At 39.1% G+C, this 20176-nt stretch overlaps 1 protein-coding gene across 1 annotated transcript in view; it reads left to right on the top strand.

The window, feature by feature from the left end:
- Positions 1 to 15151: 15151 nt before the first annotated feature.
- The window catches only part of FGF12 (fibroblast growth factor 12), a gene marked incomplete at its 5' end in the record, with an annotated part of 580388 nt that continues 575363 nt past the window's right edge, over positions 15152 to 20176 (top strand). Inside the window, one exon of the mRNA XM_081234407.1 lies at positions 15152 to 15222. Within this exon, the coding sequence (XP_081090533.1) occupies positions 15210 to 15222 (13 nt within the window). The remainder of the gene's footprint in view (positions 15223 to 20176) is intronic.

Here is a 20176-nt window from a genome sequence, read left to right as displayed (position 1 = left end):
TCCCTTTTCAGGCCCTGTGCCAAGTGTCCTCTTCATCCCCTGGCTCGGGGAAGGGCAGATGGGAGAGGTGAGCCAGTGGGACTTCTGTGGGAGCAGACGCCCTGGGAGATGTAGCTGTGGAAGGGCTGCTCTCCTCAAGGTTGTTCTAGAACTCAGAGTTAAGGAAGAGAGAGAAAAGCACAGCTGGAAGGTCAGAAGTTGGATCTTGCATCATGCTGATTAGGGAGGTGAGGTAAATGCAAGTCCGCTGCAAAGCTGGTGGTCAAAGAGAGAGAGAATCCCAGATCAAATTGCTGAGGGCGTGAGGTCAAAGGATGAAGATCTAAATTTGCATGTGGCCCAGATTTCTTTCGTGCCGTCTCAGCAACTTGGAAAATCAAGGCGGGACCCTCAAAGGAGCCGTGTAGGAAAGGGTAGGTCTGGAGGAAGACTCATGTGCGCGATTCAGTCTTTGCAATCAAAGAGCTAATTTGCTAGGACAAATAAACATGAAAACAGTCAAGGGAGAGCATGCTCAAGGCTTTAGTAGAGGTAAATAAGTACATAGGAAGGCACTTCGGTGCAGGCAACTCCACTGATCCAACACTGTAGCAACTACCTGAAATGGCCAAAGCCGTTAGAGCAGAAACTAAAACTGGCCCCTCAGATATGGTAATGGCCGTTTCCCTAATGGGAATCCTGGGGGTGTTAAGGTCTCTTTCTCAATTCAGCACCTTTTTCCTCTTCATCCCCTCACCACTCCAGGAGCATCAGACTATTTGCTTCACCTCAAATCCACCCTACACTCCCTCTCCACTTATGAGTTTAATGCTGAAACTTCTGTTCGAAATGGCTTTCCCTTCTTCACTGGAAAGGCATTTTCATCTTTCAAGGTTCCTTGCCCCTTCTCTGACTGGTAAAGAAATGTGCTGTCTTTCTTGGGCTCCTATAGCACTAGTTTATCCAAATACTAGTGGTGGAAGATGTCTTATCTACCAAGTATATGTCTTTGAGTCATGTGCAAAGGCCAAAGATTTTAATTCTGGAAGTGACTGGTTGGATTTCTAACTCTACAGCTCACTTGCTTGTATTTTGGGCAAATAATATACCTTCTTGGAGTCTCAGTTTCTTATCAGTGTTTTTATGGGGATTTAATAAGATAGTGGATACAAAGCACCCAGAATGATGTCAGACAAAAATTAAGATGTTAAAATTCAATGTATGGAATTCACAATGTACATGAATATAAGTATAAGCTAGTCAAGTACCTTATCCTGGGTTTTAGGGGTTTGACAAAGTTGTTTGGTTTCCTACATTATCACACTGTCCTTTTGAAAAATCCTCTGATGCTACACAAGAACAAGTCATTCTCTTCTCTTGATTTTACTAGTGATAAACTAGTGATGTTTTAATCCTATTGGATATATAACCCACAAAGAAAGATGCTTAAGTTAATTTCATAAACTTAGATTTTTAATGTTGATTTATCTTCTGAATTCTGATTTTCAGTATATCAATAAGATGGATGAACTATTCCTTTTTTTTTTTTTTTTTTGGCTGCACTGCCTGCTTGTGAGATCTTAGTTCCCTGACCAGGGATTGAACCTGGGCCCTTGGCAGTGAAAGCACACAGTCCTAGCGGCTGGACCACCAGGGAATTCCTCCATTTCCTGTTCTTTTTCATTTCCTTTCAGGTTGATTGCATTCAGACTCCCGTGGTCCTCCGTTTAGAGCCTGGGTGACACCTGTTGCGTGATCTCCATTCTTTAAAATAATTAAAAAACAAAACTCAAGTGTAACAAGGCACCATTCCATTAGTGATTCTCCCATCTCCATCTGTGCTGCCCAAAAATGTCTGCTTTCTGTACTTAAAAGACATTAAGCTTTTGGCCCTATTATCCAGAGCAAATAATGCTGGATGTAATAATAGCAAATGATTTGGCATGTGCATCAATGTAGAAATAGTGTTTACAAATGCACATTAATGTATTCTGCAAGGATACATCATCTTTTAAAATGTGCTTCTTGAGCATACATACGTCAAATTGAGAAACACCACATCCATTATTAGAAAAGTAAAGTGGCTTTTTGTATTCAGGGAAGATTCTTTTTCTTAATTTTTATTTTATATTGGAGTCTAGTTGATTAACAATGTTGTATTAGTGTCAGGTGTATAGCAAAGTGATTCAGTTATACATGTATCTATTCTTTTTCAAATTCTTTTCCCATTTAGGTTATTACAGAATATTGAGCAGAGTTCCCTGTCCTATACAGTAGGTCCTTGTTGGTTATTTGTTTATTTTTTTTTGGCCACACCATGCGGCCTGTGGAACTTCCTCCACCAGGGATTGAACCTGCACCTTCTGCAGTTGAAGCGCTGAGTCTTAACCACTGGACCACCTGGGAAGTCCTGGTGATCTGTTTTAAATATAGCAGTGTGTACATCTCAGTCCCAAACTCCCAATCTATCCCTCCCCATCACCCGTTCCCGCTGGTAACCATAAGTTCGTTCTCTGAGAGTCTGTTTCTGTTTTGTAAAAAAGTTCATTTGTATTTTTTTTTTTAGATTCCACATATAAGCAATATCATATGATATTTGTCTTTCTCTGTCTGACTTACTTTACTTAGTATGATAATCTCCAGGTTGTTGTTTCTCAATCAGAGTAAACTTTGAGAAATGTTCATACAAGGATTTTTCCACATTTCAAATTATTTCTTACAATTGAAATTATTGAAATTACTGGGTGTGAACATGTTTTAGAGCTCTTGATACATATTTCCAAATTGTTCTCCAGAAAGGTTCATATTAATTTATAACCTCAACAGCATGTAATAATGCTTACTTCAGCTCAGGTTTCGGCAGCACTGCATAGTAGTGTGTACAGTTGTTTTCTAATTTAATTGGCGCAAATAGTTTCTCTGATTTCTTACATGTTTAAAGATACTTGTATTTTTTTCTTTTTTATTGATACATGGTTTTTTTAAACATCTTTAGTGGAGTATAATTGCTTTACAATGTTGTTAGTTTCTTCTGTATAACAAAGTGAATCAGCTATATGTATACATATATCCCCATATCTCCTCCTGCTTGCACCTCCCTCCCTCTCCCCTTATCCCACCCCTCTAGGTGGTCACAAATCACCAAGCTGATCTCCCTGTGCTATTCAGCTGCTTCCCACTAGCTATCTGTTTTACATTTGGTAGTGTATATATGTCAGTGCTACTCTCTCACTTTGTCCCAGCTTACCCTTCCCCCTCCCCGTGTCATCAAGTCCATTACCTACGTCTGCGTCTTTATTCCTGTCCTGCCCCTAAGTTCATCAGAACCATTTTATTTTAGATTCCATGTATGTGTGTTAGCATACGGTATTTGTTTTTCTCTTTCTGATTTCACTCTGTATGACAGACTCTGGGTGTACCCACCTCACTACAAATAGCTCAATTTTTTTTAACATTTTTATTGGAGTATAATTACTTTACAATGGTATGTTAGTTTCTGCTTTATAACAAAGTGAATCACTTATACATATACGTATATCCCCATATCTCTTCCCTCTTGCGTCTCCCTCCCTCCCACCCTCCCTATCCCACACTTCTAGCTGGTCACAAAGCACCGAGCTGATCTCCCTGTGCTATGCGACTGCTTCACACTAGCTATCTATTTTACATTTGGTAGTGTTTATATGTCCATATATACACTGCCACTCTCTCACTTTGTCCCAGCTTACCCTTCCCCCTCCCCATGTCCTCAAGTCCATTCTCTAGTAGGTCTGCGTCTTTATTCCTGTCTTGCCCCTAGGTTATTCATAACCAATTTATTTATTTTTTTTAGATTCCATATATATGTGTTAGCATACGGTATTTGTTTTTCTCTTTCTGACTTCAATCTGTATGACAGACTCTGGGTCCATCCACCTCACTACAAATAACTCAATTTCGTTGCCTTTTATGGGTGAGTAATATTCCATTGTATACATGTGCCACATTTTCTTTATCCATTCATCTGATGATGGACACTTAGCTTGCTTCCATGTCCTGGCTATTGTAAATAGTGCTGCAATGAGCATTGTGGTACATGTCCCTTTTTGAATTATGGTTTTCACAGGGTATATGCCCAGTAGTGGGATTACTGGGTCATATGGTAGTTCTGTTTTTAGTTTTTTAAGGAACCTCCATACTGTTCTCCATAGTGGCTGTATCAACTTACATTCCCACCAACAGTGCAGGAGGGTTCCCTTTTCTCCATACCCTCTCCAGCATTTATTGTTTGTAGATTTTTTTTCACCTAAATTTTTTAAAACATATTTATTGGAGTATAATTGCTTTACAATGGTGTGTTAGTTTCTGCTTTATAGCAAAGTGAATCAGCTATACATTTACATATATCCCCATATCTCCTCCCTCTTGTGTCACCCTCCCATCCTCCCTATCCCACCCCTTGATGTGGTCACAAAGTACCGAGCTGATCTTCCTGTGCTATGCTGCTGCTGCCAACTAGCTATCTATTTTACATTTGGTACTGTATATGTGTCCATGCCACTCTCTCACTTCGTCCCAGCATACCCTTTCCCCTCCCCACATCCTCAAGTCCATTCTCTATGTCTGCATCTTTATTCCTGGCCTGCCCCTAGGTTCTTCAGAAGGTTTTTCTTTTTTTTTTTTTTATATTCCATATATATGTGTTAGCATACAGTATTTGTTTTTCTCTTTCTGACTTACTTCACTCTGTATGACAGACTCTAGGCGCACCCATCTCACTACAAATAGCTCAATTTCATTTCTTTTTATGGCTGAATATAATTCCATTGTATACATGTACCACATTTTCTTTATCCAGTCATCTGTCGATGGACAGTTAGGTTGCTTCCATGTCCTGGCTATTTTAAATAGAGTTTCAATGAACATTGTGGTACATGAATCTTTTTGAATTATACTTTTCTAGGGGTATATGCGCAGTAGTGGGATTGCTGGGTCATATGGTAGTTTTATTCTTAGCTTTTTGAGGAACCTCTATACTGTTCTCCATAGTGGCTGTATCAATCTTCATTCCTACCAACAGTGAAAGAGGGTTCCCTTTTCTCCACAGCCTCTCCAGCATTTATTGTTTCTAGATTTTTTGATGATTGGCCATTCTGACCGGTGTGAGGTGATACCTCATAGTAGTTTTGACTTGCATTTCTCTAATGATTAGTGATGTTGAGCATCCTTTCATGTGTTTGTTGGCAATCTGTATATCTTTGGAGAAATGTCAATTTAGCTCTAGTGCCGAATTTTTGATTGGGTTGTTTGTTTTTTTGGTACTGAGCTGCATGAGTTGCTTGTATATTTTGGAGATTAATCCTTTGTCAGTTGCTTTGTTTGCAAATGTTTTCTCCCATTCTGAGGGTTGTCTTTTCATCTTGTTTATGGTTTCCTTTGCTGTGCAAAAAGCTTTTAAGTTTCATTAAGTTCCATTTGTTTATTTTTGTTTTAATTTCCATTTCTCTAGGAGGTGGGTCAAAAAGGATCTTCCTTGATTTATGTCATAGAGTGTTCTGCTTATGTTTTCCTCTAAGAGTTTGATAGTTTCTGGCCTTACATTTAGGTCTTTAATCCATTTTGAGTTTATTTTTGTGTATGGTGTTAGGGAGTGTTCTAATTTCATTCTTTTACATGTAGCTGTCCAGTTTTCCCAGCACCACTTGTTGAAGAGACTGTCTTTTCTCCATTGTATATTCTTGCCTCCTTTATCAAAGATAAGGTGACCATATGTACCTGGGTTTATCTCTGGGCTTTCTATCCTATTCCATTGATCTATATGTCTGTTTTTGTGCCATTACCATACTGTCTTCACTACTGTAGCTTTGTAGTATAGCCTGAAGTCAGGGAGCCTGATTGCTCCAGCTCCGTTTTTCTTTCTCAAGATTGCTTTGGCTATTTGGGGTCTTTTGTGTTTTCATACAAATTGTAAAATTTTTTCTTCTAGTTTTCTGAAAAATGCCATTGGTAGTTTGATAGAGATTGCATTGAATCTGTAGATTGCTTTGGGTAGTATGATCATTTTCACAATGTTGATTCTTCCTGTCCAAGAACATGGTATATCTCTCCATCTGTTTCTATCATCTTTAATTTCTTTCATCAGTGTCTTATAGTTTTCTGCATACAGGTCTTCTGTCTCCTTTGGTAGGTTTATTCCTAGGTATTTTATTATTTTTGTTGCAGTGGTAAATGGGAGTGTTTCCTTAATTTCCCTTTCAGATTTTTTTGTCACTAGTGTAGAGGAATGCAAGAGAATTCTGTGCATTAATTTTGTATCCTGCTACGTTACCAAATTCGTTGATTAGCTCTAGTAGTTTTCTGGTAGCATCTTTAGGATTCTCTATGTATAGTATCATGTCGCTTGAAAACAGTGACAGTTTTACTTCTTTTCAGATTTGGATTCCTTTTATTTCTTTTTCTTCTCTGATTGCTGTGGCTAAAACTTCCAAAACTAGGTTGAAAAATAGTGGTGAGAGTGGGCAACGTTGTCTTGTTCCTGACCTTAGAGGAAATGGTTTCAGTTTTTCACCATTGAGAACGATGTTGGCTGTGGGTTTGTCATATATGGCCTTTATTATGTTGAGGTAGGTTCCCTCTTTGGCTACTTTCTGCAGAGTTTTTATCATAAATGGGTGTTGAATTTTGTCAAAAGCTTTTTCTGCATCTATTGAGATGATCATATGGTTTTTATTCTTCAATTTGTTAATATGGTGTATCACATTGATTGATTTGCATATATTGAAGAATCCTTGCATCCCTGGGATAAATCCCACTTGATCATGGTGTATGATCCTCTTAATGTGTTGCTGGATTCTGTTTCCTAGTATTTTTTTGAGGATTTTTGCATCTATGTTCATTAGTGATATTAGCCTTTAGTTTTCTTTTTGTGTGACATCTTTGTCTGGTTTTGGTATCAGGGTGATGGTGGCCTCATAGAATGTGTTTGGGAGTGTTCCTCCCTCTGCTATATTTTGGAAGAGTTTGACAAGGGTAGGTGTTAGCTCTTCTCTAAATGTTGGATAGAATTCACCTGTGAAGCCATCCGGCCCTGGGCTTTTGCTTATGGGAAGATTTTTAATCACAGTTTCAATTTCAGTGCTTGTGATGGTCTGTTCATATTTTCTATATCTTCCTGGTTCAGTCTTGGAAGGTTGTGTTTTCCTAAGAATTTGTACATTTCTTCCATGTTGTCCATTTTATTGGCATATAGATGCTTGTAGTAATCTCTCATGAGCCTTTGTATTTCTGCATGTCAGTTGTTACTTCTTTTTCATTTCTTATTCTATTAATTTGAGTCTTCTCCCTTTTTTTCTTGATGAGTCTGGCTAATGGTTTATCAATTTCTGTTTATCTTCTCAAAGAACCAGCTTTTAGTTTTATTGATCTTTGCTATTGTTTCCTTCATTTCTTTTACATTTATTTCTGATCTGATCTTTATGATTTCTTTCCGTCTGCTAACTTTTGGGGTTTTTGTTCTTCCTTCTCTAATTGCTTTAGGTGTAAGGTTAGGTTGTTTAGTTGAGATGTTTCTTGTTTCTTGAGGTTGGATTATATTGCCATAAACTTCCCTCTTAGAACTGCTTTTGCTGCATCTCATAGGTTTTGGGTCGTTGTGTTATCATTGTCATTTGTTTCTAGGTATTTTTTTATTTCCTCTTTGATTTCTTCAGTGATCTCTTGGTTATTAGGTAGTGTATTGTTTAGCCTTTATGATTTATATGTTTTACAGACTTTTACCTGTAATTGATATCTAGTCTCATAGCTTTGTGTTCTGAAAAGGTACTTGATACGATTTCACTTTTCTTAAATTTACCACAGCTTGATTTGTGACCCAAGATGTGATCTATCCTGGAGAATGTTCCGTGCACACTTGAGAAGAAAGTGTAATCTGCTCTTTTTGGATGGAATATCCTATAAATATCAATTAAATCTATCTGGTCTATTGTGTCATTTAAAGCTTCTGTTTCCTTATTTATTTTCATTTTGGGTGATCTGTCCTTTGATGTAGGTGAGGTGTTAAAGTCCCCCACTATGATTGTGTTACTGTCACTTTCCTCTTTTACAACTGTTAGCAGTTGCCTTATGTATTGAGGTCCTCCTATGTTGGGTGCATATATATTTATAATTGTTACATCTTCTCCTTGTATTGATCCCTTGATCATTACGTAGTGTCCTTCCTTGTCTCTTGTAACATTCTTTATTTTAAAGTCTATTTTATCTGATATGAGTATTGCTACTGCAGCTTTCTTTTGATTTCTATTTGCATGGAATATCTTTTTCCATCCCCTCACTTTCAGTCTGAATGTGTCCCTAGGTCTGAAGTGGATCTCTTGTAGACAGCATATATAAGGGTCTTGTTTTTGTATCCATTCATCAAGCCTGTGTCTTTTGGTTGGAGCATTTAATCCATTCACATTTAAGGTAATTATCGATATGTATGTTTCTATGACCATTTTCTTAATTGTTTTGGGTTTGTTTTTGTCGGTCCTTTTCTTCTATTGTGTTTCCCACTTAGAGAAGTTCCTTTAGCAGTTGTTATTGAGCTGGTTTGGTGGTGTTGAATTCTCTTAGCTTTTGCTTGTCTGTAAAGATTTTGATTTCTCCATGGAATCTGAATGAGATCCTTGATGGGTAGAGTAATCTTGGTTGTAGGTTCTTCCCTTTCATCACTTTAAGTACATCATGCCACTCCCTTCTGGCTTGTAGAGTTTCTGCTGAGAAATCAGCTGTTAACCTTATGGGCGTTCCCTTGCATGTTATTTATAGTTTTTCCCTTGCTGCTTTCAATAATTTTTCTTTGTCTTTAATTTTTGCCAGTTTGATTACTGTGTGTCTCTGTGTGTTTCTCCTTGGGTTTATCTGGTAGGGACTCGCTCTGCTTCCTGGACTTGGGTGGTTATTTCCTTTCCCATGTCTGGGAAGTTTTCGACTATAATCTCTTCAAATATTTTCTCTGGTCCTTTCTCTCTCTCTTCTTCTGGGACCCCTATAATGTGAATATTGTTGCATTTAATGTTGTCCCAGAGGTCTCTTAGGCTGTCTTCATTTCTCTTCATTCTTTTTTCTTTATTCTGTTCTGCAGCAGTGAATTCCACCATTCTGTCTTCTAGGTCACTTATCCGTTCTTCTGCCTCAGTTATTCTGCTATTGACTCTTTCTAGTGTAGTTTCCATTTCAGTTATTGTATTGTTCATCTCTGTTTGTTTGTTCTTTAATTCTTCTAGGTCTTTGTTAAACATTTATTGCATCCTCTCGATCTTTGCCTCCGTTCTTTTTCCAAGGTCCTGGATCATCTTCTCTATCATTATTCTGATTTGTTTTTCTGGATGATGCCTATCTCCATTTCATTTAGTTGTTTTTCTGGGGTTTTATTTTGTTCCTTCATCTGGTACATAGCCTTCTGCCTTTTCATCTTGTCTATCTTTCTGTGATGCGGTTTTTGTTCCAGAGGCTGCAGGATTGTTGTTCTTCTTGCTTCTGCTGTCTGCCCTCTAGTGGATGTGGCTATCTAAGCGGCTTATGCAAGTTTTCTGATGGGAGGGACTGGTGGTGGGTAGAGCCGACTATTGCTCTGGTGGGCAGAGCTCAATAAAACTTTAATATGCTTGACTGCTGATGGGTGGGGCTGGGTTCCCTCCCTGTTGGTTGTTTGACCTGAGGCAACAAAACATTGGAGCCTACCCTGGCTCTTTGGTGGGGCTAATGGCAGACTCTGGGAGTGCTCACGCCAAGGAGTACTTCCCAGTACTTCTGCTGCCAGTGTCCTTGTCCCCATGGTGAGCCACAGCCACCACCCGCGTCTGCAAGAGACCCTCCAACACTAGAAGGTAGGTCTGGTTCAGTCTCCCCTGGGGTCACTGCTCCTTCCCCTGGGTCCCGTTGGGCACACAACTTTGTGTGTGCCCTCCAGGAACAGAGTCTCTGTTTCCCCCAGTCCTGTCGAAGTCCTGCAATCAAATCCCACTAGCCTTCAAAGTCTGATTCTCTAGGAATTCCTCCTCCCATTGCCAGACCCCCAGGCTGGGAAGCCTGACATGGGGCTGAGAACCTTCACTCCAGTGGGTGGACTTCTGTGGTATAAGTGTTCTCCAGTCTGTGAGCCACCCACCCAACAGTTACAGGATTTGTTTTTACTGTGATTGCGCCCCTCCTACTGTCTCATTGTGGTTTCTCCTTTGTCTTTGGATGTGGGGTATCTTTTTTTGGTGAGTTCCAGTGTCTTCCTGTCGATGACTGTCCAGCAGCTAGTTGTAATTCTGGTGTTCTCACAAGAGGGAGTGAGAGCACGTCCTTCTACTCTGCCATCTTGGTTCAGGGCCTATCACTTGCATTTTTTTCTTAGGGAGACTATAGTTTTACCTTCACCCAAGGAAGAGAATGAAAACTTCCACACATAGTAGATAAGCAAGTTATGTTTGCTCTTTGAGGGACAGTCCCCAATCTCTACAGCATTGTCATTCTTATATATGGCTTTGTCACATTGACTGATCATCTCTTTGTCCTTCGAAATTTTTGTCATTTACTTTACTCTTCCTTCCTCTATAACTAATTTCTTCCAGCCTCCTAGACTCTTTGTGAAGGCATGGCCTTACTCTTAGCTTGCCTAAGAGATTCGTGAATCTGTGCCTTATTATTTATGGTCTTTGTCCAAGAGCAGACAGTGTGCACATTCATTAACAGCTTGTGATCATCTTTCTGCTCTTGCAGGTCACTTATGATCCTGTTTATTCCATTAGGATTGCTGACTGATGCCTCCCATTTGCCAAATGAGCTGGCTTTGTGGCTGTGGATGAAGCTTTATTTCATCAAACTCTCATTTACTCATCAGGTATTAAATAAAACATTCTAAGTTCCACACACTGTTCTAGATGCTGGAGATACAATAGTGAACACATGGACATGGTTTTTGTCCTTGTGGAGCTCACACTTGGGTGACAGTTTAGAGTGATCCCCTCAATAGAGACTTTCAGCTGTTCCATCTTACAATTCATTTGTAGTCATGAGTTGATCTTATTATCATCACCAAAATGAGTTCTAAATGGTCAACTGTAATTAAAAAAATTTTTAAGGCAGATCTTCAGTTATAAAAGATGAATAGTAGGAAAATAATTGGATGAAAGGAAAAGGTCACAAATTCCTCCTAGTTTATATTCAGCACTTCCAGAAGAGCATAGTAAATATGTGAGGAAAAAATCTCTGTGGACTGGCGATTGATTTGATGCATTAGCAAGGCTCTTTGAATTGTTAATTGTAATTTAATAAGCTGATGTTAATTAATCCCAGCAATGTATATCGTTTCTGTACATTCTAGTAGAGAATAGAAAAGCTAGAGATTCTGAATATGCCCACATAACGAGTCAGTTACATGGGTTAACCAGAATTAGGCTGGCATATCAGTGTTGGTAGTGCTAGTCTCATTCAATTTTGTAATATAAATACTATGCCTGTATGAATTATTGTTCAAACTAGGGCAGTTTTTGATGGTGAAAGGAGGTACCCCAAGTACAAGGGATCTAGGCCCACCTAATTATTGGCATGTTGAAATAGCAAATTACCAGGCTACTAGACTATTTTCCCATTTCCAAGTTCATCATCAAGTAGGTTCATCATAACCAGATGAAATGATTTCTTATTAACACTTTTATGAAGAAATTCTGCCCTTAAATCCTCTCCCATTGGTGGGGTGAGTAGACCCTTTTCTTTTTTTAAAAAAATGGGGAAGACCTTGAAGGTTTCCAACCTCTAATTCCTAAAACCTACAGGCTGGCTAACTGCCCAACTTTTGTGCTCCCAGTCTACCTATGACAATCTCTATCTTATACCTTACCATGTATTTTAAAATCATTTATGTTTCTATTGCCTTTAATAAGCTTTATGTTTCTCTAGGGCAGAGATTGTATTTTATTCATACTTTAACTTCTCTGTGTCTCTGATTGCTCATCTTTAAAATACAGATAACAGTACTAAAGTCACAAAGTTTTATGAAGATAAAATTAATTAAAACATTTGGAAACCTTATAATAGTGCCTGGCACATAGTAAGTTCTTAGTAGTTCAGCTCAATATTATTATCATCACTATTTGTTATGACAGTGCAAGTAGTCAATGTCATGTACACAAAACATGTACACTAAATATTAATTCATCAAACATTTATTAGTGTTTTCTATATTCAAGTCAATCTATACAAAGATGAATCAGGAGCCTATTTTTAAGTAAGGATGGGGAACAGGAATGAGATATGCACATAAAGATAATACAAAATAGAAAGTAACAGGTGATGTAAGAGAGGTAAATATATAGCAACATTGCTCTTACTATTAGAGAATATTTTCAGACTGAAAGGATCAGGGAGGACTGTAGGAGTGAGAAAGAATTTTAGCTGAATCTTGAGGAAAATATAAGATTTAGATACATAGACATCTGTGTTAGTGGTGTAAGGAGGTGAAGATATCCCAAAAATGACTAGGTAAGTAAAGGTACACAGAAGGAGAATCTTGAAGTCTGCTTAGGATAATGGCAAGTATTGTCTAGGGATTAAGCTTGGAGAAGACCTGAGAGGTAGTTTGGATCCAGATAATAGAAAGGTCTTGAATGTCACACCACAGATTTTGCATTAAATTTGATTTATTTTTCTATTTAATAAAGCATCTGGGCTTTAAAAATTATGAATAAAAATAATGAAAATTCATGAACTTGGAGGTTCTCCCTGTTCCCCTTCACTATAGATAATGGGGAGGTGGTAGTACGAGAAATCATCTTGGAGTCCATGCCAGGACCCTTAGGTTGTGAGCCTGGTTCTGCTCCACTTTGTGACTCTTATCAAGTCAAGTGCCCTGCTTGCCTCTCCATTTGTAAAATAATAAATATTAAGGGTGCACATAGAGGACTCTAATGGTAACTCCTTTTCTAAAACTTTTGATAGGGAAAGAACATGTAATGGGTGCAGTGCTAGGAGCAGAAGTTATTTATCCCAATGATATAGGCTATTATTCTTCAGGGTCTTCCCTCACTCTTAGCCTACTTCCAGAAACTATCAAAATTTAAAGAAACACTGAGTTTTGTGATTCCCCCCAATATATATATTTAATTAATTAATTAATTTTTGGCTGCGTTGGGTCTTTGTTACTGCGTGTGGGCTTTCTCCAGTTGTAGTGAGCGGGGGCTACTCTTTGTTGTGGTGCCTGGGCTTCTCACTGCGGTGGTTTCTCTTGTTGCAGAGCATGGGCTCTAGGCGCTCATGGGCTTCTGTAGTTGTGGCTCACAGGCTCTAGAGCACAGGCTCAGTAGTTGTGACACACGGGCTTAGTTGCTCCGCGGCATGTGGGATCTTCCCAGACCAGGGCTCAAACCCGTGTCCCCTGCATTGGCAGGCGGATTCTTAACCACTGAGCCACCAGGGAAATCCTCCTCCAACTATTTACTTGTGCATGTGATAGGAGAGCTGACACGTTGGTGGACCCTAAGCTGTGGACTCTGTAATCCCATTCTGAAGCATTTTGATTCCTCAGTGCTGAATCACAGCAGTTGATCAACAGGAGTCCTCCACCAATAGATGTCCATGTCTGGCTGAGCCATAATGATTAATATTTGTAATCATAGCCCTAAGGCATTGGAGAAGCCCCAAGATATCTTCTGACTCACCAGAGGAAGATGGTATTATAGTCTGCCTCAGGTTTCTTGTTGGGAGTACATTTTATTGTATTTCAGTATTTTGAAAATTGGGATTAGACATCTACTATGGAGGAATCTTTGTGTAACCTGGGGTGTTTGATTAATTGGCACAGCTCTTCCATTAGCCATTCTGGATATTCGTTTTCTAGATTTGTTTTTATGCCTGAGAATAAGACTATTTTTCTCAAGGAGAGACCGACTGTTCTCTCAGGACAATTTGTTCTATTGAAAAAAAAAACAGGTAGTAAATACACTCTTGCCCTATTAAACATGTTGCAGATAAACTAAGTGTAGTGTGGGCTTTTAAAATGTTCTGATATGAAAAGAGTACTTTAAGGGATTTTTGGCTTTGAGACCTTCCCTAGAACCTTATACAAGAAAAACACTCTTCCTCTGCATCTTTATAAAAATGATTATTTACACAGCTTTAAAGCATTTTTAATCAATAAAGGGCCTCCCCACCTGTGGGGACTCTGCTTCTTGGTAGACTGTTGGAAAGAAGCTAAAGCACCACAGAATGTCCTCAGTGGCTTTGTTCAGAGAACTTTAGAAGCCCTGGAGCCTGTTCATGGAACAGTTTTGAGGTGGAGGCCAAAGGGATCTCGGGGAGGCAGGAAAACTCAGAATAGCAAAGAAGTGGGAGAATATTAATCTTTGGTAGCTCCAGGGCTACTCCCACTCTATCCCTGAGGAAAAAAACAAAACAAATATGGAAATGCAAAGAGAAACGTAAAGTCAGTGGGGGAACTGGGTAGAGGAGGAGGAAGCGTTCACCTGAAAAGTTACTGCAGCAACTAGGAAGAGAACCCCAAATTGTGACCATTAAATGGGATTTGTAAATACACTCCTCTTTTCTCCTTTCTGCTTCTGAATAAAACCGTACCCAGCTCGGAGACCCCAGTTTCCTCCAAGGCTTCAGTAATCCATCCTGAAAAATCGTATTGGATTGATACACAATCCCAATCCAATCCATTTTCTAGTTTGCAAAGGAAAATCCGGTCCGGCGTTTATTTTTAGCAGCGCTCCCTGTGACCGAAAGCTACAGCTCTTCAGTGGGGATAACTGAGGACCGTATTGGGGAGAGAAGCGAAGAAGGGCGGGGGAGCGGGAGGCGGCCGAAAGGGACGCCCTGCGCATGCGTGCCAGCGCCCATGCAAATCTGCTGTGCATCCAGAGAGCAAAGTGGGATGATCTGTCACTACACCTGCAGCACCACGTTCAGAGGACAGCTCCTGCTTGCAGCTTCCAGACCCAGGTAAAAAAAACAAACAAACAAACTGAGAGGGCACCGTGCATGCATATCAATACCAGGTCTCAGCCTATCCCCTGAACAGGCAATCTGCTGCTGCTGCTAAGGGTCCTTTGGTGGCTGATTGCAGCTTCAAGGTTTAAGAAATCCCATCTTTCAGGAAGCCTGAGGGGAAGAAAGGAAGTACGGGCGAAATCATCAGATTGGCTTCCTGCATTTGGGAATCTGAAGCGGGCCCACATCTTCCGGCCAACTTCCATTGAACTTCCCAGCACTCTAAAGGGACCGAAATGGAGAGCAAAGGTATGAGACTGTCCCCATCGGGGGACTTCCCGCTGCATGTGCGTGTGGCCAGGGCAGCCCTCGGCGAGGGGACTGCAGTGCTTGGGGAGTGAACATCATACTAGGTCGATAGGAGGAGATGCTATGTCCGTTGCAGCACCAGGGAAGTGTGGCAGGAAGGCGACTTCTTTTTAACTCCCACAGCTTGGAAGACAGTGTTTAATACTCCATCAGTTGCGTAGTGAAGTGTGATTTTTTTTTTCTTTTTAGGTAGGGGGGTGGGAAGAGTCTTTAGATGGTGGGGGAGGTGAGATGTGTTGATAAAGCAGTTTCTTTTCTGTAGAATGGATGGGTTCAAATAAATATATTTCATTTGCTTTAGGATTGCTGACAGGCATGTTTGTATCTGATATCCAATAATGCATTGCTATAGAAAAAAATGTTTGGATTTCTCCACCCCCACTCCACGAAGATGGTATTTCTGGGTGTGTATGACCACATCCTACAGCATTTTGAAAATATATCAGCAGAGAAATTGGGTCTATTTGGAACAGTGTGCGTTAGAACTGACCTCTAAGAAGAACAGTGTATAGGAGTACTGCTTGGCTCCAGGCATGATGCATATACTAGTTCTAGATACGTATATATTAATATTCTCCTCATAGCAAATCTGCATAATATACACATACTAACTGGTAAATGAACTGTAAAAATCAACTTCTGATGGCATATTTAACTCATAAACAAAATGACTATTAAAATTGTAAGATTGGATAGCCTTTGGGTTTAACTCCATCTATGCAGGTCTCCTCCTCCTCCTCCTCCTCTTCTTTAAAACACCCACCAGCTTGCAAGAGTCTTGAGTAATGTGGTCAGATATCCAGTAGGAATACTGGATGTATTTAATTGTGGTGAAATCAGAAGAAATGATGTCAACTTTTATGAAACTATATTCATTACCCAGAACTCGAGAAGTTATATTTGAAACAAGGTTTTATTTTTAAACCAAGAATGTCAGTCATTGTGGTAATGTGCTCAGGATCAGGGAGTGTGGTGGGTTACCTATTTCTGGGCTGATTAATAAAACTGGAGCATCAAATGATAGCAGGTACCTGTTCAATAAAGTATCTAATTAGAGGAGTTAAGTATTTCAACCTAGGTAAGCATTTTTAGTATGAAAATAACTGAGTCAACATGGATTCAGACAAGCTGGCAAATTTTAATTGAGATAATTTTATTCTGATGGTTTGCTGATGGGCATTTCCTTGACTAACAATGATGTACATATATGAGAGATCCCATGTCAATAAATATACATGAGGCATATATTTATTAACTGTATTGTAGAGTCCATTTTAAAATGAGAAGCCAAGTCTTAACTCATAGAGGTCTGTAATATTCCAGTTGATTAAGTATTTCTGGAACATGAGATTAAACAAAAGACAGAGTATCATTTTACTAAGAAGCATTTTTTTTGTGTATTTAGAGGACACCTGCTGTTTGATTATTAAACGTGGTTATTTGGCAGAGGTTCTTGGTAACATTTTTGCATCCAATTTATACACTAATTCCTGGCCCATCGTAAAAAGAGGATGTATCTCTTAGCAATAATTTTTTATTTCTCCTCGTTTCCCATAAAATATGCTACATGTTATGCAGAGTTCCAGGTGGTTTATATCTCATGCTGATAACAGTAGCATTCTAGCTGTTCTGCCAGTCTTGGGATTTTGGAAAGGAGAAAGAATCTCAGAAGTTTATCTGAGAAGAATCAGGCCAGAAGTTCTATAGAAATCCAGATAGCAGTGATATGGCACGAATCACAGCACTGACCCAAAGACAATTAATAATTTTGCCCCAAACCAATACTGTGGTCATTTTGCAGAGGTACCATAATTGCTTCAGGCAGAAGACATGGTGAAAGTCCTTATACATGTTAGTTCTCAGACTTCCTTTGCAAAACTGAATTAGCCAGGTACTGATCATATGAAGAATGGCTAATTGTTTACACATGGTCTCACTTTCTGAGTTGATGCAAATGGCACAGCCAAAAATGGTAGCTAACTTGAAATTTTATTATAGAAGAAAAAATGTGTATTAAGAGGAATGTATCCATATCCCATTTGAATTGGTGCATCTTAAGTACTTTATGCTGCCATGTACAAACTTCTTCCCTCAACAGATTCAAATTTAGTTCCAGGAAGACATTTTCAAATGTAAGCATATATATATATATATTTTCTACTAGAAACTCTTTCAATACTCAGAGTATTATTGCATGATTCAGTTGAAAGTTCAAGAGTTCTCCATCCCAGAAAAAAGGCTAATGGCCCAATTAATCTTGACTCTTGTTGCCAGCATTTGACAACCTTCACCTCACCTCCAGCATTTGAAAACCTTTCTTAGAGCGCTTGTCCAGAGTCTCCAGCAAGTTGAGCATCAGTTATTTACAAATAAGGTCAATTTTTTTTTGCTTCCTTACTTATTGCTTTGCACCACTTCCTGTTATCAGGGTAAAGAGGGGAGGAAAATAAATCAATTGACCTAGAAATCAACTTACGGTGTAATTTCAGTGATCCTTATGTACCATGGTAATTAATATTGCCTCAGAGATTTGGGTTAGTGCATAGTCTGAACAGCTTTGATAGAATTTGTGCCTTGCAGTGGTTCATAAACTTTGATGCACATTAGAATCATCTGGCATGCTTTTAGACATCCTCATGCCTGGTCAAACCCTTTCTTAGTTACCTCAGAATGTTAAGGTAGGAGAGAGGCGTAGGTGTTTTTTTGAAGATCTCAGGTGTAACTGTGTTCGGGAATAACTCATTTAGACTCTTGATAATCAAAATGTGGTTTGATTTAGAATTGCAGAACCTTGATCTTTACTCCAGGCTTACTGTATCAGAATCTGATTTTTAATGAAATTCCCAGGTTATTTGTATGCACATTAGTTTGAGAAGCATTGATTTACAGTGAGGAAAGAACTTTCCCTCTCTGAATCTCTCCTTTTCTCTCTCTCTCTCTCTCCAGATCTTCTCTTTTTTTTTTCCCCTCTCCTGTAACACATCTTTTCTTTGTCCATCTAGGTTCTCAATCTTAGGCTGGTCTATTAGAAACACCTGCGGAGCTTTTGAAGCATAAAGATACTTAGGCCACACCTCTAGACATTCTGGTTTAATGGGTTCTGGAAAAAAACCTGGGCATAGGTATTTTTAAAAAGCTCCCCAAGTGATACAAATTGATAGTCAAAGTTAAACATTGGTCTAGGATCTTGCTACTCAAGGTGTAATCCATAGACAAGCAGTATTAACATCACCTGGGAACTTGTTAGAAATTCAGAATCTCAGGCATACTGAACCAAATCTGCATTTCAACAGCATCTGCTTGTCATTTGTATGCATATTAAAGTTTAAGAAGCACTGGTTTAGACCTTAGGGGACTGATTGTATCTACGAATGAACCACTCTGGGTACCTCAGTGTAGCAGATTTGAAATTAACTAATCAATATGGAAGCTTCTGCATATGTGATCATAAGTTTTTGGTTGCTTTGGGAAAAAATGGAAATGAAATGCAGAAGAAATTGCTTGCCTCACGGTTATATCAGAAAATGGACTCATTTAAAATACCCTCTCTGTTCTTCCTCCAGCCATTTAATTTCAACCCCTTGATTATCTTTTTTTAAAAATAAATTTATTTATTTATGTATTTTTAAATTTTTGGCTGTGTTGGGTTGTCGTTGCTGTGCGTGGGCTTTCTTTAGTTGCGGAGCACAGGCTCTAGGCATGCAGGCTTCACTAGTTGTGGCACGTGGGCTCAGTAGTTGTGGCTTGCAGGCTCTAGAGTGCAGGCTCAGTAGTTGTGGTGCACGGGCTTAGTTGCTCCGTGGCATGTGGGATCTTACCGGGCCAGGGCTCAAACCCATGTCCCCTGCATTGGCAGGCAAGTTCTTCACCACTGCGCCACCAGGGAAGTCCCCCGATTACCTTTAAATGCTTATTCTATAGGTTTATTTTGAGCTCCTTAAAATGTCCTGGTATTAACCCATGGTAGTGTGATACTAGACTGCTTAAATTGAGGCCCATTTTAGAGTGAATATAGCATTACCTTCTTCTCATTGTCATGTGCCTCTGTTCAGTTCTTTTGAATTCATTTGCCATCCCCCTTGCTATGTAAGATCTTCCCTGACCTCCCTTACATCTAATTAATATTTACTAGTATACTTTATATGACCTAAAGTCCTTGTTTGTCCCTTACATACTGCATTTCTTACAATCAACATTATAATTTTTGTGTTCTTTATTTAAACAAACATTTATTGAGCATCTGCTATGTTCCCAGTGTGCTTAGTTCTGAGAATGTAAAAGAAAACTGAGATGCAGTCTCTGATCTTAAACATCTCACTCCCAAATCTCCATTCATAGATAACTTTTTTGTGGGCATAATATGAATCTCTAATATTCATGTAGCTACTCAGGTGCCTGCATCACATAAAACATTTTCATTTACATAGTAGAGACTCAGATTATATATGTTGAATTGGATAGCCTTCATTAGTTAATCATGCTATGTTCATGCATCCAGGAGATTGTAAATTGGGAGAGGTGAAAGAAATTTGGCTATTCCAGAACATAGAAGGCAGTAACATGACCTGCTTTCTTTATAGAGAACTACACATGTGTTCCCGGTGAAGATTCAACTGTGTTCTGAGTTTCACACCAATAATAGAGGCAAGCCAGGGGCATGAACCAACATAGATAAGGTACAGAGTACTCATTTCTCTGAAACCAGAATGGTTCACCCTGCAGGAGACAAAGGAAATGTCTATGCAGTAACTAGTTTATCAGAGCTGGGAAGTGATTTTTAGAAAGGCTACTTTGTGGTTAAAAAACAAACAACCAAATCTCCGAGACCATTGTAGGATAAGTAAAATATAATATGGTACAAAACATAACAGAATACACATGAGGCATAGGAGAT

The sequence above is a fragment of the Mesoplodon bidens genome (assembly GCF_964165515.1).
Source record: "Mesoplodon bidens genome assembly, chromosome: 5".
NCBI classification, from domain to species: domain Eukaryota; kingdom Metazoa; phylum Chordata; class Mammalia; order Artiodactyla; family Ziphiidae; genus Mesoplodon; species Mesoplodon bidens.
Note: the sequence above shows the minus strand (reverse complement) of the source record. Positions and strands in the feature narration are given on the sequence as shown.